Source organism: Lontra canadensis, unplaced genomic scaffold, assembly GCF_010015895.1.
Source record: "Lontra canadensis isolate GAN:19392208 unplaced genomic scaffold, GSC_riverotter_1.0 scaffold40, whole genome shotgun sequence".
In the NCBI taxonomy this organism is placed as follows: Eukaryota; Metazoa; Chordata; class Mammalia; order Carnivora; family Mustelidae; genus Lontra; species Lontra canadensis.
This window is the reverse complement of record NW_022631034.1, coordinates 5,376,716-5,400,528: the sequence shown is the minus strand read 5'-3', so window position 1 is coordinate 5,400,528 and position 23,813 is coordinate 5,376,716. Positions and strand designations below refer to the sequence as shown.

General features: G+C 36.9%; 1 protein-coding gene across 1 annotated transcript in view; it reads left to right on the top strand.

Moving 5' to 3' along the window:
• The window catches only part of NEGR1 (neuronal growth regulator 1), an 849,270-nt gene that overhangs the window by 655,735 nt on the left and 169,722 nt on the right, over positions 1-23,813 (top strand). The window contains exons 5-6 of the mRNA XM_032870106.1: positions 2,201-2,321; positions 18,583-18,734. Coding sequence (XP_032725997.1) covers positions 2,201-2,321; positions 18,583-18,734 — 273 coding nt within the window. The remainder of the gene's footprint in view (positions 1-2,200; positions 2,322-18,582; positions 18,735-23,813) is intronic.

The following is a 23,813-nucleotide window of genomic DNA, read 5'->3' as shown; positions in this document are numbered from 1 at the left end:
ACCTGAGCTGGCAACATCACTTGTCTTGCTAACCACCACAGCTTCCTCCAAGTGCTCAGCTTCCCTCCTGGCCTCACTATTGTCTTTTCTCAACACAGCAGCCAAAATTGCCTCTGAAATAAAAGTCAGATTATATCTCTCTTCTATGGTAGTTCACCATTTCACTCAGAGTAAAACCAAGTCCTTAAAATGGCCTTCACAGTCCTATCTGATCTTCCATTCTTTGGCCTCAAGCATCAGTCAGAGTTCTCCAGAAAAACAGAGCCAATAATATATGTGGGTGTGTGTGTGTATATATATATATATATATATATATATTTCTATATAGATATATTTCTATATGGATATACACACATATATCTATAAATCTTTAGATGTCTAGAGAGATAAATACAAATATACATATTTATACATATCTACCTACACACACATATACACACACACAAAGAGATTATATTATGAGGACTAGCTCACGTGATTATGCAAGCTGAGAAGATCCCCAAGTTGCTGTCTGCAAGTGAAAACCCAGGGAAGTCCATGGTATAGCTCAGTCCAAGTCTGAAAGCCAACGAGAACCAGGAGAGCCAACGATACAAAACTTAGTCTGAGGGCAGAAGACCAATGTTTTACTTTAAGCAGTCAGGTGATGTGGGGGATTCTCCCTTCCTCTGCCTTTTGTTCTATTCAGGCCTTCAGTGGACTGCAGGGTGTGCACCCACATGGGAGGGCCCGAGTCCACTGATCTGAATAGTATTTCCATACAGAACCAGACAAACCCAAAAGTAATGCTTAATATATACCTGGACACTGCAATGCAGTCAGGCTGACAGAAAATTAACCATCACATTCCATCTCCTGATCATCTCCCTTCTTTCTCTTGCTTCAGCCACATGGTTATCTTTGGTATTTATCAAGCAAACCAGGCTTGCCTCAGCCTTAGGGCCTTACTACAAGTCTTACTTACTTACTACTTACTTACTTACTACTTACTACATAAAGACTTACTACTCGTCTTCATGCAAATCTCACTTTCTTAATGAATCTTCCTCAGATCACCCTACACACAATTGCCATCTATTCCTTGCTCATATTTCTCTTATCTTGCCCTAATTTTTTTTATCATCTCTCTTGTCACCTTCTAACATTTATTTAAATTGCTTATTTATTTTATGTACTGCTTATAGTCTGTCTCCACATCCCTCCCTCCTCCTAGAACATAAGCTTCATCACATTAGGGAGTTGGACTGCTTTGTGCCTTGAGAAATGTCCAGCATATAGTGATTGCTCAACAACTAATTGATGAGTAAAGGAGTGGCTATGCTACAAGTTTTTTAAGCATCATTTTGTGTGCTTTGATCTCTGAATATGCAAAGATGGACGAGATACTCACCCTGCCTTCAGACAGCTAACAAGCAAGCTTGGCATACCCATAAATAATTACAATACAAGATAGAAAGTATATGGTATGAGAGAGATTTAGATAAACTATTCAGAGAAGGGAAAGCTATCTTCAACCAGAGCAACAGGAAAGAGTATGAAGACACCTAATCAAGCCTGCATCTGTGGAAATGGAAAAGAATAGCATTTTAGGTAGAAGAAACAACCAAAAAAAAAAAAAAAAATCACTGATGTGTTAAAGCACAGGGAAAGACAGAAGAAAACACAGACTAATAAGTCAATATGCCAGTATTAAACCCAAATTCTGCAGCTAAGTAGCTGTGTGACCTTAGATAAATTATTTAACCTCTCTGAGCTTCAGTGTTCAATTTATGATATTGGGATAATACCATCTAGCTTTGAGTATTACCATGAGGAAATCATGAACATAAAGCACCCAGCCCAGGGACTGGCTTCCAGTGATCACTCAATAAATGAGAGCTATTATGGGAGTGTAGTTTGACTGGAGTACAGATGAAGTGTTCCCCTCAACAATGCCATTTTTCCAATAGGCAGCAAGGCAAAAATGTATTGCATTTACTCTGCACTCCTTGGGAACATTCATCTATTGTCCAACTTGAAAAATGAAGCTGAAAATGACTAGTCTTGTATTAGAAGTGTAAAACACTGAAAATGTGATGCATTGGCCTATCAGGCATACGATTGCTTTGAATATAGAAGGAATAAAAATATATGTGTGTTATATTTCTGCTGAAGATTAGTTTTACTTACCCACCAGTTTCTTTGTTTGTTTCCTTTTCAGTTGCTCCTACAATTCAGGAAATTAAATCTGGCACCGTGGCCCCAGGACGCAGTGGATTGATAAGATGCGAAGGTGCAGGTGTGCCGCCTCCGGCCTTTGAATGGTACAAAGGAGAGAAGAAGTAAGGACTTCGTGATTATTACTGTGTTTCAAGCACTTTGAGCTAATGTGTTTGTGTTTCAGATACTTACTTGAAGCCATTTCTTTAACTGGCTTGAATGATTCTCAGCAGCCTCCTTGCAGGCAGGCAAACCAAAGGGGCCCACACGGGAGGGATGAGTAGCTAATAGCATTGAGAAGAAATGTCCACTTTGGTTTTATGTGATCCCAGAAATGCCTGCAAATCCTGCACAGCTGATACATTTCACTTCTTCCCCTCCTTTGTGAACCAGCACACCATTGCTCTCGCTGGCAGCCATGTTTACTTGGGAAGGAAACCAGCTTTTAAAGGACTTGGGCACAGCTTTCATGAGTGCACTCCAAAAGCAATCGGAGCTGCTGCCTCTGCCTGGCTTCCTTGAGAAGTCTCAACCCTTTCACCTGCCTTACTCTCCCGCACAGCATTTTAACATTTCATTTTATAGAACATTGTGTTTTAGATATTCTATCACTAAAGGGCCTGTAGAGGAGATAAAATACATGGTTAAAGGACTAACCAAGGGGATTTTAGGGCTACTGTAACTTTAGCTCTATATGATTGTCCCCTTGAGGAGCCCCAGGAAAAGCCTTGACAAGAGCTATTGAACAACAGAAGACAGGACTTGACTACTTTCTCTTTACTTTCAACCAGTAGGCTCACTCAGACCTCTTCAGCTGCTCTTATCAAGCCATCAAAGAAGAGTGGGACCCCTGTGGGTTAACTGGAAGATGGAATGCAGAGGGGAGGATATTATCTATAATACATCTTTTTTTTTTTTTTTCTTTGCCTCAAAACTAGGGAAGAACGTGTTCAAGAAAATGCTAGGTTGGGCCATAAGAAACTGCCATTTTTAGTCAAAAAAGCTAAATGTTGGCAATTCCACACTGTTCAACAGATGTATCTGTGGGGTTTACTTATTTATACCATGGCTCATGACTAATGACAGCTAAATGTCTGAACTGAAAACTATAGAAATGTCATAAAAGTTTCGATATTGTCATAGTGGATGATAGTGGATGGGACCTAAGCAGGTACCTTTTTTTTTACCCTTAAATTATATTCAAAAGAAGAGTTTGTAAAAAACCTTCTCCCTCTTCAACATCAGCCTTAACAAATAAGGGACGTCCCCATAACTATCTCATTGATCTGAATAACCGACTGTGCTTTTATCTACAACTATTTGCAACTATTTTTATGCAACCTCTTCTGTAATTTGGGGTACTCAATTCTTAATTCTTTTTACTACTTTATGTTTTTACTAATTCTAAATCTACCTTTTTGGGGCTTCATAGAAGCCCCACTTTTTATATACTTAGATAAACTAGTCTGTGGTCACCCTTGTCCTACGGTACAATATTGTATATTAGCCAATAACCTTTCTCAGATTCTGATAATCCAGATTCAGAAGTTCAGTGTGTGATTCTCTATATGGACAATATCTAGAAGAGTGGTTTCCAATCCTCTGTAAGTTATGAAACACTTTTTTCAAATACAATCTTATGTGGAAGCCCAGTTAGTAATATCTATGAAAATAGGACTTTGGTAGATGTGGGATGAACGGAGCTTCGGTTCTGTGGTCTCAGAACCTTCCTTTGCAAGGGCTCTCCAGATCCCTGGTTCTTCCACAAAGTGCATTTTAAATAATGATAAAATATTTTACATATCTCTCAAAGTCCCTTTTGAATCTATGTGAGGCCTTTCTTAAAAGCTAACAGAATTATCCCCAGTAGTATGAGAGCTCCTTTGTTAAAGTCCTTTTGGTTTCCAATATTTTGTGAAATGATGTCCTGAAATTTTTTTTTTTTCTATTTCCCTCTCTTTTCCTTTCCTAAATTCAGCAACCATTGTCAGAAAAGGCTACAATCATCCTTAGTCGACTTTCTTGGCCTATAGCAAAAACAGCAAAGGACCCATTGGTGTCCACAATCATAGTTTCAGTGACTTCTTTCCTACTGGAGAGATGGACAATAGCTTTTATTATATTTTGAAAGGAGTTTAGAACCACTACTATAAAAGGTGGATTGATTCTTCCCAATCAATGCCCTTTCCCAGCACACACACCTAGAGAAAATCTGGGAGCTGTGAAAATCAAATGCACTCGTCAAGGGCAAACATACTTTCATTTCAGAGTGGAGTATACATCTGTCATTTGTTAAGTTTATATTTGAGGAAATACTCAAATTATCAAATACCACAAGAGTATATAAAGTCCTCTTAAAATTATAGTGAAACAAATTTAAGAATGTGCAAGAAATAGGAAAAAGAAGGGTTCTGGTTGCTGAATGATGGTTGTTACACTCACTGAGTTTGTTTACCATGCTACCTTCTGGGCCCAGGCCATTCAAATATTTATCTCATTAAAATGAAAAACTATCTATGTAAAAAGCATCTGCTGTTTGACAGGCAGTATTCTAAATTGTTAACAGACATTAACCCATTTTATTTAATTTTCACAACAAACTTATTAGTTAGATACTATTATTATTGCCACCTTTTGCTTGGGGGAAAACAAAGCACAGATTGTTTTTAAGTAACTTGCACAGGTTCATACAATTAGTGGAGGGCTGGGATTTGAACTCCAGAAGTCTTACAAATCTTCATGCAGAGTCCATGCACCTATTGTAGGTCATGGCACTTCAGAGACTATCAAAAATAATTTGAAATGTCAATGTTAAATGGCAAGAGTAAGGACATTGCAGGTCACTTATGAATTAGCAAAATAAAAGACTGCACATACAAACACTCACTTACGCTTTCTCAATTTACTTAGTCAAAGACACAGAAATAATGGAATCAAGGTAGACACACAGAGAAGAAACAGATACAGCACATTTCTGAGTTGTTTTCTTGACCTCAAGGTCACTAACAGAAACATGAAGCTGTCAGAGACCCTGTCAAAGTGTAGCAGAGTTTTTACAAGATCTGGAGAAGTTTTATTTCCTAGAGATATTTTTCACTTTGAGAGTACAAATATATTCAAAAATAACTTACTCTCTTCACTTCTGCTGAAGAGAATGTTTATAAAAACTCCTCTCTTTTAACTTAAGATCTTCAAAGCTGGATCTTCATTCAAATAAACATAAATAAATAAAAAAAGAGGCAGTAACTGAGCATCCTTAGTCTCATCTCTGCCTATAGTTCTTCCACATCCTATAAAATCCATATCTGGGTGCTGAGAATAATCTAAAAACCTTAAAAAAAAAACCCTGAAAAATAAAGCACAATTGAAAAGAAAACAAAGAAACAAATGCTTACTGAAGACAAATCACTTTCCAGGTTCTTTAAATTCTTTTATCTCTCTTCCTGTTCAGACTTCTGTGAAACACAATTTATTGTCCTCAATTTAATGATGGCAGAACTGAGACACAAGAGTCTTAACCTGTCCAAGAGCTCTCAACTTCAAAGATGCCATCAAGACACATTTTATTGTTAACCTCTCAGTCCACACTCTTTCTCTTGCATACACTGCCATTCTTAGTTATCTACTGCTAAATAACACATTAGCTTGAAACTTAGCAGCTGAAACCAGTAAGCATTTACTATCACAGTTTCTGTGGGTCAGGATGGGAGCAGCTTAGCTGGATAGTTATGGCTCAGGGTGCCTCATCAAGTTGCAGTCAAGTGTTATCTGGTGCTGGTCATCTAAAGGCTTGACTACGACTAAAGGGTCTGCTTCTAAGGTAACTCAGATTTCTGGCAAGTTAGTTCTTGTTATAGGCAGAAGGCCTCACTTAATTGTCTCTTCATGGGACTGCTTGATTGCCTTCTTAACTTTTCCCAGAACTACTAATCCAAGAGAGAGCAAGGTAGAAACTATTTATGACCTAGTCCCAGAAGTTATGCTCTGTCATTCCTGTAATATCTTACTGCTTATACAGGGTGACCCTATTCAAAGTGGAAGGGAAAAATGGGAACATGAATATCAAGAGTTAAGAATCATCAGATACTATCTTCAAAGATAAGCTTCTACACTATCCCCCTCATGGATGACATGGATGACAATTAAAAAAAGAAAAAAAAAAACTTTTTTTTTTTAAATTAGAAATATTAGGGGTGCCTGGGTGGCTCAGTGGGTTAAAGCCTCTGCCTTCTGCTCAGGTCATGGTCTCAGGGTTCTGGGATCGAGCCCTGCATTGGGCTCTCTGCTCAGCGGGGAGCCTGCTTCCTTCTCTCTCCCTGCCTGCCTCTCTGACTACTTGTAATTTCTGTCTATCAAATAAATAAATAAAATCTTAAAAAAAAAAGAAAAGAAATATTAGTCATTTTGACCTTTAGTTTATTACACTGTTTAGATAAGCACCATGAGAATTACTAAAGTTTTATACTTGTTATTAAAATATTATCCTTTGGTATAAAATGGTTATTTTTTTTTTTTAACACATAAGCTCTTTTAGCATACCTGGTAGGGACAGCGCTCACAGACTTAATATTGCTCCACTTGCATTTTAGTATTGGGAAAATCAGAATTTGGGGTTTAATTATATAGAAAGCCAAACATTTAAACTTTTTTTTTTTCTTGATAATAGAAAGAAATAGACTCCTTATATCCAGTGAAGGGAACTTTCAGAATAGGAAAAGTACTATTAAACAAGAATTATCTTTGATGACATGAAATGAAGTTAATTTATGGCTTGAGAAGAGTATATTTATTTAGGATTAAGACCAAAAACATAAAATAAATTTTAATGGATTAATGTTCAAGTAGGTATTGCAAAAACATGGGCTTTATATCATTTTGTGAGGATGGCGTCATCCTCTTGTAATGGTACCTACTTGGTAGGTAGATCATTGATGTAAAGCAGTGGTCCACAACATTTTTGAAATATATATTTCTGAGTAAAATTTAAAACTTGGGAAAAACTATCAGTGTATGAATACTTGTTTGTAAACTGTACATATGCACTTTTGAACTGATATTTTGCAAGCATTAAGTTGACCTGTAACAGATAAAATTTAAAAGATGAGATACAATTATAGAACAAATGGGCATCTTATTATTTTCTTTTCACACTCCCACAGATCACTTGGTACCCAATTTGGAGTACTTGCCCTCCATTTTAGAGACTCTTATAAAGTATGTTACTTTAAAATAAGGAATTTTAAGGGCAATTTTAATGACATGCGAATTTTACCCCACCTGCTGACTTTGTAATTTTATAACACATATAACTCACTGTATACTATCTTACCAATTCCTCACACAATTCTAACTAGATTTTTTAAAATTTAATTTTATTATAGAGTGAGGGAGGAAAAGAGAGAGCACAGGAATGAATGAGAGATGGAGGGGCTGAGGGAGAGAAAGAGAATCTTAAGGGGTCCCCTGCTCAGTGCAGAGCCCAATATGGGGTTCAATATCATCACCCTGATATCATGACCTGAGATGAAATTAAGAGTCGGATGCTTAACTGACTGAGCCACCCAAGCGCCCCATACAAATATAACTAGATTATACCTGAGGAAAAACAAATAAACAAACAAACAAATAATACCTTATAGAAGTAAAATGACTTGTTGAAGGGAAGTACAGAAAGGGAAGTAAAATCTAATGTCAAGATAACCTTGGTAGGTAATGGATGTATTTCTGGATGTGGTAGTTATGGTTTCATAGGTGCGTACTTATCCCAGACTCATTGAGTTGTATATATTATACCTTATCAAAGTGATTTTTAAAAACAAAAACAAAACCAACCGCTAATATCCTGAGTCTTGTGTCAAAATATCCCTCTTCTAGATTTTATGCAACTTTGATTATTCAGAAGAGACTAGAAGTAAATTAACTCATTCTTGCTCTCCCTCTCTCTCTATCTCTATCCCCTTTTTTCTCTCTCTTTTATCTTCTCATTTGCAAGACCATTTTTATAAAGATTTTATTTATTTATTTGACAGAGAGACAATGAGAGCAGGAACACAAGCAGGGGGAGTGGGAGAGGGAGAAGCAGGCTTCCCACTGAGCAGGGAGCCTGATGTGGGGCTCAATCCCAGGACCCTGGGATCATGGCTTGCGCAGAAGGCAGATGCTTAACAACTGAGCCACCCAGGTGCCTCTGCAAGGCCATTCTTATAAGACTAAGCAGTTACATATTTTGATTTAGAAGGGTACTAGAATTAACCCATTACCATCCATGTTAAAAATAATTTTCCTTGCTGACCTGAGAATTTATGTGTTCATTCAACAAATATACATTGGGCATTTAACTGTGACATAATTGATAAAGATTGAAAACAAATTAAGTTGCTTTACTGAAGAAACTTTTGTTTCTAATGTAATTTCACTATCTATAATTTTATTTGATATTTCACTTTTCTTATAACCTAAGTCTTGTCCATATAGTTTTATTATCCCTGGATAACTTTATCATCCCAGGCCAGGGAAGAGGTAAAGGATAAACATATGAAATAAGTGAGAGTATTTCAACTACTGGGAAGTGGAAAACACATGTCCATGCAAGACATACATGCAAACTATTATATTTAAAACTCTGGGACATTCAAACAAAATTAAAAGTAGGCTAGTCCTGTTTCCATTTCCTGACTTAGAGCTTATAGTTTGTCATAAAAATCACCAAAATGAAATAAGGACCACGTAAGAGGACCCTAAGGGAGCCCTAAGTCAAGTCCTTGAAAGTGCACAGCAGGGGTCCATTCAACTCAAATCAGAGCATTAACAAATGCTTCAGGGAAAAGGTAGCTTTTATGCTTGATATCAATGAACAGTATTTCCAAACATTGCAAGGAGTCAAGAAAAATCATAAGCAAGGAAAGAGCATGGTCAAGTAATGTAAGCATTGTGTGAGAGGGTTTCTTTTTATGTCTCAAGGTACAGGATGTGAAATCAGGTGTAATAGGAGATAGGGTTAGAAATGCATGTTAGGGCAAGACTTGGAGCATTTTAAATGACAGGATAATACATTTAGACTTGATTCCATAGGATGTGGGAAGCCACTAAAGGACTTTTCAAGGGTAGTAGAAATATCCATTCCTTGTCTTCATAAAATGTTTCTCAGAGCATTTAGGATGGGAAAGATACAAAATATGGTTTAAACTAGGGTATAAGTTGTACAATTAAAAAGCAAGAGAGGGGGTGCTCTTGAGTGGTATAGTCTGTTAAGCATCCGACTCTTGTTTTCAGCTCAGATCCTGATCTCAGGGTCGGGAGATCCAGCCATGTGTCAGGCTCTGAACGCTCAGTGCTCAGTCTACTTCAGATTCTCTCTCCCTCTCCCTCTGCCCCTCCCACTCGCGCATTCTCTCTCCATCTCTCAAATAAACGAATGAGTCTTTTTTAAAAAGCAAGAAAGGGAAAAGTTAGTATTTATACATTTCAGTGATTGATTAGATACAAGGAAAGGACCACTTGAAGATAATTTTTTAAGTTTTCTAGCTCAGTAGTAAGGTGAATGGTGACGTCATTAACTGAAGCTGGGAACAGAGGAAAAGAGATTTGGGAGAGATTATACCGAGTTTGGTTTAGAACATACTGAAATCGAGGTGTTGATACTACAGACACAGTCCACCAATAGACAGCTAGGTTTTGGTTGTGTTCTTAAAATTCATAGCAGTATTTCCAAAATAAATATCTGATTTTATCCCTTTATACTTAAATCCTTTCAAGCATTCTTGAATGTTCCTATACAAATGTCCTAACATCACAGTGTGGCATGGGAGGCCTTCATGTTCCTGCCTCTGTTTACCTCTCTGGTTATCTTGCCATCCTACCACCCCACAATAGGGTTGTAACTGTCCTAAAATATTCAGTTTACAAACTGTGGCATGATCTCTATTTTTAAGGCCTTTTCATGTGTTGGCCGTTTTGCTTATAAGCCCCTTCCACACACACACAACCATCCTGCTACCTTTGGCTGGCTGCCTTCCACTAGTCCTTTAGTCTCAATTCACATGTGACCTTCTCTCAGAAAACTACCCAGACCCCTTTTTACTTGGAAGGGTGTCTCTCCAAATGTACTCCCATTGTTCTTACCTCTATCAGAGCACTTTTTAGATGATACTCAGCTTGTTTACTGGTCCCTCTCCTAATCTATAATCTCCCTGAGAGTGAGGGTTTTGCCCTGTTCGCCATTGTGTTCCCAGCGTCTAACGTGGTGTTTGAGATACACTCTGTTGCAAGAGTGAGTTGTGACCTTTTAATCCTGAAGAAACAGAGCCATTCTTATTTTCATACATTTTCACATCGAGAAGAGAATATTAGTACAAAATCATCCGTCACCTTAGATTGCAGGACGTGGTAAACCCAGTATGTGATTGCAGAAAAGAGGCTGGTTTCTGTTGCTCAGTTCTGACTTTTCGGGATTTTTTGTGAATGTGATCTCTGCAAAATAGTTGTGTTGGTTTATTGTGGGATGAAATTTGACATTAAAATCATGGGCACATTGATATTAGAAAAGCCGTTCAAGCAGAGGGGAAAAAATCCAGTCGCAGGCCAGGTTGTCAGGGATACGAGACTCACTGCAGTCAGGGGAGGATTGACACCTGCACTATAGCCTTTGTTTACTTGATGTAAAGTTAAAGGCAGTATCTTCCCCTTGTGAACCAAATTGTCACAAGTAAGGCAGCCCAAAGGTCTCTAATCTAAAATTATTAATTTCATTAAAATTGACAAAGTAAACAAGACATACATTTTAAATAGCCTAATAAAGTCTAAAATCATTAACATGTCCTAATATATTATAATACATTAATTTATTCAAATGTGCAACTAAAGATAGATACCCCTTGGGGCTGAGACATTGATGCATGATATTCTTCGGTCTGTTCCTAGGAATAAATGATATCATATTGTATTCAAGCCTTAAGTACCAAGCAGCACAGTAAACCAATGGGTTGCTATAGCAGCATGTTCACATCAATTTTCATTTCTCTCTGGTATCTAAGAGTTCTTATTCCTCCTTCTTTTTACTTTTCTTTTTTTTCTCTACCCTGCACATTTGTGAAAAACCTAGATGAGGTTGATAATACGCATGTAATTGAGACTGAGTTTGGCACATCTTGAAATCATGATGCTATGATCTTTTCAGTCACTGTCGTAGATCTCTCCTTTAAAAATAATTTCCTGTATTTTCAATATTTAATATTTCGCTGCCATCTGAGAGGAAATGTATCCGTTCTGTCTAAGAAACAGACCCTATCATTGAACAATAATAACACCTATCATATTTCTAGTGCCTACTGCATTTGGTGTGTGTGTGTGTGTGTGTGTGCGTGTGTGTAGATATTACATTGTATACATTTAAAAACCATTCTTATGTCAACACTTTGAGATTGGCTTCATTTTTTCCATTTCCCAGATGAAAAAACTAAGCAAGACAAAAATGTAAAAGCAGAATTCATGCAGTTGAGCATACGATAACTACTTATCATACACCTATTAAGTACCCAACATTGTGCTCCATGCTCAGAATACAATGTATAACAAAAATTAGGAAGCTTGCCGTAATGGAGCTACATGCTAATGGGGAATATGGACGGTAATCAAAAGTCATGCAAATATATGAAAATTTGCATCTGAAATGGTGTGCTAAAGAGAAGTTTTTAATTTGCTGGTGATTTGACCAACTCAGAAAGGACACAGTAACTCCATAGAGTCACTAGGACTTGAACTTCAGAGACAATTTTGAACTTACTTAAAATTATTGCATTCTTGGGGCGCCTGGGTGGCTCAGTGGGTTAAAGCCTCTGCCTTAGGCTCAGGTCATGATCCCAGGGTCCTGGGATCAAGCCCTGCATCTGGCTCTCTGCTCAGTAGGGAGCCTGCTTCCCTTCCTCTCTCTCTGCCTGCCTCTCTGCCTTGTGATCTCTGTCTGTCAAATAAATAAATAAAATCTTAAAAAAAAAATTATTGCATTCTTGCCACTCATCTAGGTTATGTTTTATTTTGTTTTGTTTTCTGTCATCCTTGACTGTGTTGCACATATACACTATGGAGAGAGATTTACTACAACCCAAATATTTATTGAACCTAGGAGAAGAAAAACAATAATCAATGCTGAAGTTATTTGTTGTGTGGCAGGTAGTTTGAGGAAGAAAGAGAGAAAGAGTCTTGGACCATTTCATACCTCTCATCTTGGGAATGTAAGTAGCCTGAAAGGGTGACTCCACTGGGATCAAAAGGTAACAGCTACAAGAGACTGATGGGCATAGCTAAGCCTCACACAGGTAGTTAAGAAACCTCTGGTTCAGGGAATCTGCAAATAGATAGCTGAACTAACCCTACTTTTTTTTTTTTTTCCTGTCCCATTGGATTCACCCCATGGGTTGGATCTGGCTTTCCTAGTACAGATACCACATATTACTTGGTGATTTGGCTCCACTTGTTCTATTCCCTGTCTTGACTCAATTTTCTTAAATCACTCATGATTTCTGCCATGTCTTTCCAAACTCAAACACAATATCCTGGTTTCTACTTAATGATTTGAATACCAGTTGCTACTTTGGGACAATACCAAGAGTCAGAAGATCTGGGTTTGAATGTTGGTTCTACCACTTACCATGTGATAGAAGATAAATTAACTTAATCTTTCTAAACTTCTTTTTTCTTTTCATCTGTAAAATGGGACTAGTAAGGCTTACCTCCTAGGGCTGCTATGAAGATTAGTTGACATACATTTGAAAATGCTAAAATGTTTTCTGAATGTCAGTTTCCCATACCCTTCACACCAAATTTTTTTTGTACAACATTGGAATTCTTTCATGTTAGATTACTTCAATAATAAATATGTTGAGAACAGCTAACATTTTCCACATACATAAGGCATTCCTGCTTACATTAAAAAGAGTAGAAATATGGCCATGATTCAGAGCCAAAATATATGTAAGCTAGAATTCTGTCATTGAGAGAGGCATTGAGATGTGTTGTGCAAGGACCAATATGCCATCTCCGTGTCATCGTCACATTTTTGTTTTGTTTTTAAATTTTTTAATGTAATATTTTTCATCTTCACATTTTTAAGTGTAGCCAAGGTCCTTATATAGAACTATGTCTTATTTGTCTCCCCCCCCCCTTTGGTTCTTAACTCAGTGCCTTCAGCATGGGAGGTATTTAATCATCATTTGATGACCAAATAAAGCTTCATTTCCATTAAGATCATATCACCTGTGACATTTTTACCATCAACCCAGACTTTTTCTGAAGCTCTTCTTCTTGAGTTGTATCCTTAATTCATACCACCTCTTAGAAGTCAGAAGGCTGCAATCCATTGTTGGAAGTAACATTCCTTTTCTTTGTACATATAATTCTTATGACTCAAGAACTACCTTCTGTCCCCTACTGTCTTCCATGTCTGCTATACTATCACCCAAAGATCAATTAATAATATCATAATAATCTTATCCAGTTATATAACATGATACATTATTGTCATATTTTCTTATAACATGACATATTATTATCATATTTCCTTGTATTCTAGTCTGATAAAAGATCTATTATCATTTGAGAACATCTCCCACTCCTGTTTCAATTTGCTTTAATATTTTAAATGTTGTTGTTGATACACTTATATATATTTCCTGTATTCACAATGAAGTATTTCAGTGACTATTTGCATCTGGAATTTGTTTTTCTAGAGTATTTATTGTTACTCTTGACCTGGAAAGGCAGATAGTAAATGGTAGTCCCAAAATGTGTCATGAGGCTCAATTTATATATAAAATGAATGAGGTTTGGTAGGGCTGTTCCATTTAACTTTGCAATCGTAACAATCAGTGCCAGTGGCTTCGTGGTCAGTTTTGCTGTTGGATATTTCAGTGGACTCTTCTGTCCATCCTAGTTACTACCCGAGAGATGCTATGATTATAAATTTCATGAACATTTCATGAGTCCGATATATAAATATCCTTAGTTATTATGCTTTCTATGTGGTACTCCTTTCTGGCTGACACTTGAAAATATAAGGGCCTCTTCTAATTCAGAACTAGTTATTTGGTCAGGCTGTGTTATTTATGAGTTACCTCATCATCTGCTGGCGGGACAGATAGCCTGCAGTTCACAGATTTATGAAGCATTAATGAAAGGCAGAAGGAAGAAGAGTGAGGGCAATGGTCCTCAGTACGTGTCTTTGTCCATCCAGGCTGCTATAACAAAATACCATGGATTAGGTGGCTTATAAACAACAGAGAGTTATTTCATACTTCTGGAACCTAGAAGTCCAAGATCAGGGTGCAAGCATGGTCTGGAGAGGGTCCTCTTCTAGGTCATAGACATCTTACTGCATCTTTACACGGCAGAAGAGGCTATGGGAGGTCTCTGGAACCTCTTATAAGGCACTAATCCCATTCATCATAGTTTCACTTTCATGATTTTTAAACATCTTCCAGAGGTCCCAACCACTATTGCTATCATCTTTGGGGCTTAAGTTTTCAGCATATGAATTTGGGGAGGACACAAACATTCTGTTCCAAGCAGTATGGAACAAACTACCATAGGTGGTAGAGGGTATAGGACAGCAAGCTCCACAGTAACGGAAGGATCTCATAGCCATAGGATCCATTGAAAGGTAAAAATGCAAAAATAAAAATGCTCAGAAATTTCTAAGCAAGTGCCAAATGCTGCTGATCTACTTCTGAGGAAGGAATACTGTATTTAACCACTAATCCAATAGAATTGTTTTCTTCTCTTTGGGGGAAAAGACTATATGAAAATGTCTCTTATTCTGTAATCTGAGTCAATACAAGAACGATTCTCCTAGAACTTGAAAAACTTAAGTATTTAGAGAAAGGAGAGAACTCCAAATAAGGCAGTATTCTGGATTTAGTTCTCTGGTTTTATTGCAAGGTGTACTGTGAACTATTGCTTGAGTTGTCACTTTAAAATTTCACATCACTGATTTAAGGAAGTCTGGTTTCAAACAAGTCTGGGATGGATATGAGAAATTCAGTGGGGTAAGGGTCCTTCTGTTAATAGGCATGTTTGAAAGCTATCAAGAATTTTCTTTAACACTGAATAACAATTTAATTTGTCAAATATGATAAAATTGATAAAAAAATTATTCTTTTTACAGAAAATATAACTATATCCAACCATTTTGGAATAAAACTGTTTGATAAAGAAAAATATCAACTAAAGAGCACTTTTTTATTTGTTTTTAGTCAAAGATTAAAATTGCATTAAAGACAGACATGATGGGACTTATAGGTGTGGTTTAAATTTCTATATCTGGTAACTAAAGGTAGAAGTATTCATCTTAACAGGGTCCCCATTGTGACTGACATAAACTTAGTTGTAAGCACCTGTTTGATTGATTCTTCTCTTCAGCTTTGATCTCCTGAGGGGCCTCCAAAGATTTTCAAAGACATGTGTTACTCAGCCAAGTCCCTAATCACCTAAGCATAGGACTCATCTTTGTAGCAATGGCAATTTTCAGAATTGATTTGAATGGCTGAGAAAACCCCTCACTCCATGTGCTTTCAGGATTCCTGCAGGAAAATCACATAAATACACCTCCTGAGGTATATACCATCTCAGAAGTCATTCTGCCTCAAGATCAACTTTGGAAGGTCTATTTCAGCCATCTACTGGATAAAAGTATGTTCTTAGAGTGTATTTGAGGAGTTGGCATTTTTAAAACTCCAAACTCTAGAAGAAAGGACATTTTGGACTTCTCCATTAATCTCAGAAAGGTAGCTTCCTCCAGAGGGAAGTACATCCCCCCAGGGAAGGTAACTTTTCCTATTTATTGGCCATCAGCACCTGCCAGGCTGAGGAGAGCAGCAGGAATTGCTAATGACGTGCCCCTCGGTGAGGATGCACACAGCAGCGCTGGCCAGAGACCAAGAATGGGTCTACACATACAGAGTGTGGACATGCTACATGATTTTTCAACATCTGGGGATTTGTCCTCCGACACAGTGAAGGTCAGAGAATTAGAAGCCAGCTAGAAAGACAGCCTGAAGGAACATAAGCAAACAATCCCATCAAGTTACTGACTCAACTCCCTTGAGATTTTTCTCCCGGGGGTCTAGCCAAATGAAGACCCTGACTAATTTCTTCTTAGTTCTTTAGCAGCAAAATGAATCTAGTTTTGGTAAGTGGGGCACAATGAGGATTTAGTAGTCCAGGGAGTTGCTGAGTCCTCTGGAGAATGTGTCCCTAGCATAGACATGGGCAGATAGATTTGGGCCATAATGCCAAAGCTCTCTGGACAATGAAGCTGTGAATTTTTATACATAGCATATAGTAATTGGTTACAAATAAAGTTATTAATGTGATGCAGGAAAATATAAAATAATCATGATGATATTTTTGGCATAAATGTTGATAGATTTGCAATATAAGACAGGAGAGGTAAAAACTGCCATATCCTTGATATTTTATGCCCTATTTTCTTGTGTCAGAGTTGCAGATCATTAGGTTTATTGCTCAAGTTAAGGTTTTTCAATGTTTATTTAACTCAGAGTTTTATTAATCTGATTAAAGTTTGAGTTTTGGATAAGTCAAATTCAGCTATTACATGAAATATAAGTAATTCCCAGGGTAATCAAGCATGGCTGCTTATTTTAATCTGCATGTAGCTACAGTATATTTTATCTAAATTCAGATGCAAGTCACATAATGTAATGCAAAGGAGTTCAACCTAAACTCTCAAGAGAATGCCATTTATTAGCATCTTCATGATTAAAGAAATATTTAGTACTAAAACCTGAACATATTAAGGAGGAAAAAATACCATGCCATTTGGGCTATGAACTTACATAGCCCATATTGAGATCAGCACATCTTTTCATCGTAAACTTTGGGATTAGTTAGGGAGATGTTATCATCTGGTTGGCATCCTCATTATTTCAGAATTCATATTTAGAAAGAGAATTTCAGAATTCACATTTAGAAAGAGAATTTCTTGAGGGATTTACTGGTCCCTGTGTTGTGGGGATATCACCCAATACTGTTGATCTATGAACTTTTTGCCTTTTTTTTTTTTTTTTAAGATTTTATTTGTGAGAGAGAGAGAAAGAGAGCAGGGGAGAGGCAGAGGGAGAGGGAGAAGCAGACTCCCCACTGAACAGGGAGCCCAACATCACCTGGGGCTCAATCCCAGGACCCAGAGATCACAACCGAGCTGAAAGCAGATGCTTAACCAACTGAGCCACCCAGGCACCCCAAACTAATTTTTTTTTTTTTTTTTTTTAGTATTAAGTGCTTTGCAGGACTCAAATATAAAATAAAGTATGTCCATATGGCCCTACCTTTTGAGGAATTTAAACCAATTCAATTTATTTGTGTTGAAAAGACCTGTGTGCCTGGAAACTGCTAGAGTACCACACAAGAATGTGACTTTGGTTTTAGAAATCCCACAACAATTTTGAGAGAAACATGCACAGAGAGAAAGGAAGTCATTTAAGGAGCATTCGAGTAGGAAACATAAGACACAGATCAGAACTGAGTGAGGAGGGAAGGATACAAGGGGCTGATGACCATTGGATGCAGATCAGGAAAAGAGTGAACCAGAGTTGGCTTGGCAAGCCTTGAGAACAGTGATGCTCTGCCAGCCTCTTGGAGAGTGAGACCTCTGCTGGTAAGCCTGGAGAAAGATTTTTGGGTAGTCAGGGTGGAACTGCGGAAAATAGAATCTTATACTGAGGCCCAGAAAGGTTAGAAGACTTTCCCAGCCACAACCCTAATATGTGGCCAAGATGAGAGTCAACTTGAAATGCTCTTCTCAATGCTAGACTGCTGCTTTTTTTCTAGGTTTAAAAGCAAGTCATCTGTCTGGGTCGTACATAGCTGCAGCAAAGTGGTGTTGACCCTAGACTCAGAACCATCTTATCACAGTTGTGGGGTTAACTTTCATGGGAGTCATCTGATATCATCTGAGATGGCTTAGACATATCCTAGCCAACTTTTTTAGAAACCGTCAGTTTGCATTTTTAGTAAAATCATTATATTTCATTTGCTTTACTCTTTCTCGACATTAACAGATGAGATGCCGTTGCTGTGATGTGTTTAGTTTTCTAAAATGCAAATCAATGTATGAATAGGACATGTGGAAATCGAAATTCAGTTTGTTGTAGAGCACAAATCCTCCCTTAGGAACAATCTACAGTTGTCAACCAGCTTCTTCTCCCTGATATCTACTAACGTAAGGAAAATATAATTGCACCATGATCACATTATATGCTAACACGAGTTTGGACAAAACTGTCTATGAGTTGCCATGACAACCCCAATAAAGATAAAACTAAAAATGGTATTCACAATGCATATTTACCTAGAGTTTATTTTGTCTTCTAGGCTTTTCAATGGCCAACAAGGAATCATTATTCAAAACTTTAGCACAAGATCCATTCTCACTGTTACCAACGTGACACAGGAGCACTTCGGCAACTATACTTGTGTGGCTGCCAACAAGCTGGGCACAACCAATGCGAGCCTGCCTCTCAACCGTAAGTAATACAGTGTTGCCAAAATGCTCCCTATGTGGGGGGGCCCTTGGCTCCTGTCCATCAGCAGAAATAAAACGTGAGAATGGTGTATGTTCAGTTTAGAACTCAGCCTGATGTGACACATTCCTTACACAGAGGAAACTTGGCCCCTAAATGGTATGGGTGTTTGAGAATTTTTGAATTCTTCTTGAAGTCCATATATGTTTAGAAAAGTGTTTTGGAGCTGAGAAAAGGGAAACATTACCAAAATGATAGGACCCACTGAAAAATGTCTTCTGACTGAAGATGGTTTGGTGGGCTTTTGTTTGTTTTTGTTTTGTTTTGTTTTTAAACATATATTACAGTGTCTTTAAGCATAGGTTAATTTCAGTTGAATTTACTTTCGGTTGGTTTTGTTTAGACATTCATCTTGGAATAGTGAAAATTTCACATGCCATATATAAAGTGAAAGAGTAAGTAAATGATCATGGACAGAGAATTTTATCCATACAGGTAATGATTTTACTCAAAACTGTATTTGAAATACAACTTAAGGTTTTGCTTAAATAAATACTCTATTTCTAATATATCTTGGTTCCTAGTCCATTTCTAAGGACTAGAAATGAAAAAGGAAGAACAAACATGAGGATCGCTTGAATGGAGAGACACCTAAGCTGATGTTTTTCTCCTACAATTACTTTTAGTGCTTTTCAAGAGCTGAATAAACAACACATTTTCATAACCATAAGATATTCCTAATTTTCAAGTGGAGTATTTCTTAAAACATTCAAAGATTAGACAGAATATACTATCTTTTCAGTTCCACAGAATTATCTGAATTATCCTTATCTTTTGTAGTTAATATTTTTATAGTAAGCTGACATATATTTATGTTATCATCCTGTGATAATAAGCTGTCTCTGAAAAATGTGGATATTGTGTAATTCATCACAGACATGATCACTTCTGTCTTGCAGATATAATACTTCCACTACTTAAAAATATACTGTAAAAACTATGATTTATGAACTTTGAAGTACCTCTTTTATTAGTTAAAATATATTAGTTGTTAGTAGAAAATAATCATTTGAAAAGGATTTGCTTTATATACATATTAAAAACAACATATCACTTATTATTCTAGCTTAATATTACTTAATATTTCTTAATACCCACACTCTGAAAAACACTGCTTGCTATGCAATAGCTATAGTATAATAAACTTGCTTAAGTTTCTTCCATGAGGGTGATTTTTCATGTAATTATGAATAATATAAACGATTAAAAATATTACAGAGCAGTGTGAATTCCCATTTAATGTAAAAATTGATACTTCTTTGATATACCATTAATATTTTAAGTGATTTAAATATTCAAGAACCTGAAAGAATAAATGAATTAAACAGGCAAAGTAAAGAAAACTTTAAGACTTAATAACACATTAACATTTTGGTATTTGAATTTCTAAATCACATTCTGATTTTTGAAACTGAAACATTAATGAATGTGACAAATTAGGAACAAATGTCACTTAAGTGTTTGTGGTGCTCTGGCAACTTTAATGCAACCATTTGGAAATAACTCACTGCTGAAAGTGCTTCTAAGCATGGTGTCTTTAGAATGGACTCTGATCATCTCCCTTTCCCAGTTGGCTCCTGGATGTAACAGTGCTATGAACTACTAGCACAATTTGATTGATTTGTCAACAAAGACGTAATATGCAAATCTTACCTGTAATTTTGAGCATAGCCCTAGAAGTCTGAAGAAGCATCTATACATTCAGAACTCTTCTGTGACCTCATCTGAAGCTCTTACTGCACTATTTCTATTATGTACAGTAATTTTTTTATATGCTTTTCATCTCTCTCCACCAAATTATGTTTGTTAAGAATATAGGATCAATACCTGATTCATTATGTTATCTCTCATATCACCAGGCACGGTGCTTGCTATCTAATAGGTAATCAATACATCTTTGGGGAGTAAATGAATTTGTTAAGCATTGAATAAGTGATTAAATAGCTAATGAATAAATGAATGAAGGAACTGGGTTTTAGATGTAAAACGTGTATTTGTAATCTCTAGATATGAAAGACAATAGCAGGAAGATTACAAGTAACACTTATTGTGAGTTTAAGGTAGACCAGATACCATTCTAATCTATATGAATTTGTTCATTTAATTCTCATGTGATCCGAAGAGGTAAATTCTATAATTTCCTTCTTACAGATGAGGAGACTAAGATGAAGAGAGATTAAAAATTTGGCCAAAGTCAAATGGTTAATAAATTACAAAGCAAAACCCTGAATCCCTTACTGTCTTTCTCCAGAGCCCAAGGTTTTAACTCTTACATTTCCCTGTCTCTTGCTATGAACGTAAAAGCATCAACTGAGTGTAAGATAAATTGCATCATTTGCAACATACTCTTCCAAAGCTAAACCTGTACATATAACATATTTTTCCTTCTTGTGTTTTTATCAACTTCTCTTTAATAATTTAGGGTGCTATTCTTCAACATATGAAGCTTTTTAAAACAAGTGTTTAGATGTAAACAACATACACCAGATACCAAATTTAAGGATATGAAAGATGAATGGGCTCAATGTTTGACTGAAAACTTACACAAAAATGAGACTCAGGGACATTTAAACACACATTTTTATGGCATTTAAAAAAAAATTTCTTTTATTTTTTTTCAGTCTTCCAAGATTCATTGTTTATGCACCACACCCAGTGCTCCATGCAATTCGTGCCCTCCTTAATACCCACCACCAGGCTCACCCAACCCCCCAACCCCCTTCCCTCCAAAACCCTCAGTTTGTTTCTCAGAGTCCATAGTCTCTCATGGTTCATCTCCCCCTCCAATTTCCCCCAACTCACTTCTCCTTTCCAACTCCCAGTGTCCTCCATGTTATTCCTTATGCTCTATAAGTAAGTGAAACCATATGATAGTTGACTCTCTCTGCTTAACTTATCTCACTCAGCATAATCTCCTCTAGTCCTGTCCATGTTGATACAAAAGTTGGGTATTCATTATGGAGGCATAATACTCCATTATATATATGAACCATATCTTCTTTATCCATTCATCCATTGAAGGGCATTTTTGCTCTTTCCACAGTTTGGTGACTGTCGCCTTGCTGCTATGAACATTGGGGTACAGATGGCCTTCCTTTTCACTACATCTATATCTTTGTGGTAAATACCCAGTAGTGCAATCGCAGGGTCATAGGGTAGCTCTGTTTTTAATTTTTTGAGGAATCTCCACACTGTTTTCCAAAGTGGCTCCACCAACTTGCATTCCCAACAATAGTATAAGAGGGTTCCCCCTTTTCCGCATCCTCTCCAACACTTGTTGTTTGCTGTCTTGTTAATTTTGGCCATTCTAACTGGTGTAAGGTGGTATCTCAATGTGGTTTTGATTTGAATCTCCCTAATGGCTAATGATGATGAACATTTTTTCATGTGTCTGTTGGCCATTTGTATATCTTCTTTGGAGAACTGCCTCTTCATGCCTTCTGCTCATTTTTTGACGTGATTATCTGTTTTGCATGTGTTAAGGTTGAGGAGTTGTTTATAGATCTTGGATGTCAGCCCTTTATCTGTAGTGTCATTTGCGAATATCTTCTCCCATTCTGTGGGTTGCCTCTTTGTTTTGACTGTTTACTTTGCTGTGCAGGAGCTTTTGATCCTGTGGAAGTCCCAAAAGTTCATTTTCACTTTTGTTTCCTTTGCCTTTGGAGACTTTTCTCTTTGGATGGTATAGTTATCCAACATAGGCATTGTGAATCTATAAACTATATTATGGGGAAAGACAGTTTTCTTGAAGTCCACATGATGCTAGCTGGAAATTATACTGTGTTACTTGAGAAGAGCTTTTGCTTCACAAGGTCTATGAATGGAAGAGTCTTCAAATTCTAAACTGATCCAAGATGAAGCCAGTTGTATGCTGACCTAGTATTGGACTATGACCAGCTGTTAAAAATTTATTGCTGAAGGTCAGCCCTTCCTATAATTAAGGGACTATGTAAAGCTAGCTTGCCCATTTTCTTATCCAAGAGAAAAGAAAGAGACTCCAAAAATTCTGTCACTTGTGTACATGGTGATATTTGGAACATGCCATGAATAAGAAAATTTCTATGTTTTCATGGTTTGTATCCCTGATAGTTCATACACTTAAAGACAGGGTTATCAGAAATGTGCTTTGCCTAGTATAGTGTTTATACATAGCAAACACTCAAACTGATTGAGAATAGCTTTCCAACAAAGCTTTAGCCACTCGGAATCAGCTCCCTAGCCATAACTACTTAGGATTAATCTTGGACTGAGGCAGTCTACTCCTGGTTCCTAACAACCTGCATTTCCTAGATCACCAAGAAGACAGAAGGCAAGAAGCAATAATTTAGAGCTTTGCTATAACTAAGACCATTTAAAAAAAAAAAAGGCAACATTCTTTGGGGTGTGTGTGTGTGTTTGTGTGTGTGTGTGTTTCACATAAAATGAGTCAAGCAGGCCTGGGATTGAATCCCATTTTTACTACATATCAGTTATGTGTGACTTTGAGTAAGCAAATGCTGCAAAGCCTTGGTTAATTCATTGATAAGATGAGGGCACTACCAGCTCCCATCTATAGGAAAAAAATTAAATGGGATGATGCATGTAAAGCATTTATCATCAGCCTGGAACAAAGTAAACAATAAATGTTAGCCATTGTAATTATATTATATCCCCTAAGAGCACTCAGTTCACAAAGCAATATATAGATGGCTGACTTTATTTGTTGACCCAGTGCCCAACACTTTACTAAGGATTTAGATGGTAAACTGTCCCTGGCAAGCAAGGGAGAAGACATGCAAATCTGAAATAATGTCCCAACTCTAGCTTGTAACTTAACCTCATCCTTAGTCAGTGCAGGGACCAGTCTTTGTGGCACTGATTCTAGACTAAATATGATGTTTGCTGCATAGAAGTTCAGACATCTAGGAGATTCAAAAAGTAAAAGCAAAACTAAAACAATTGTTCTATTTTCAGGATTAAATAATTTATTCAATAGCAACAACCTTCATTCATTTTATATATATATATATAATATATATATAT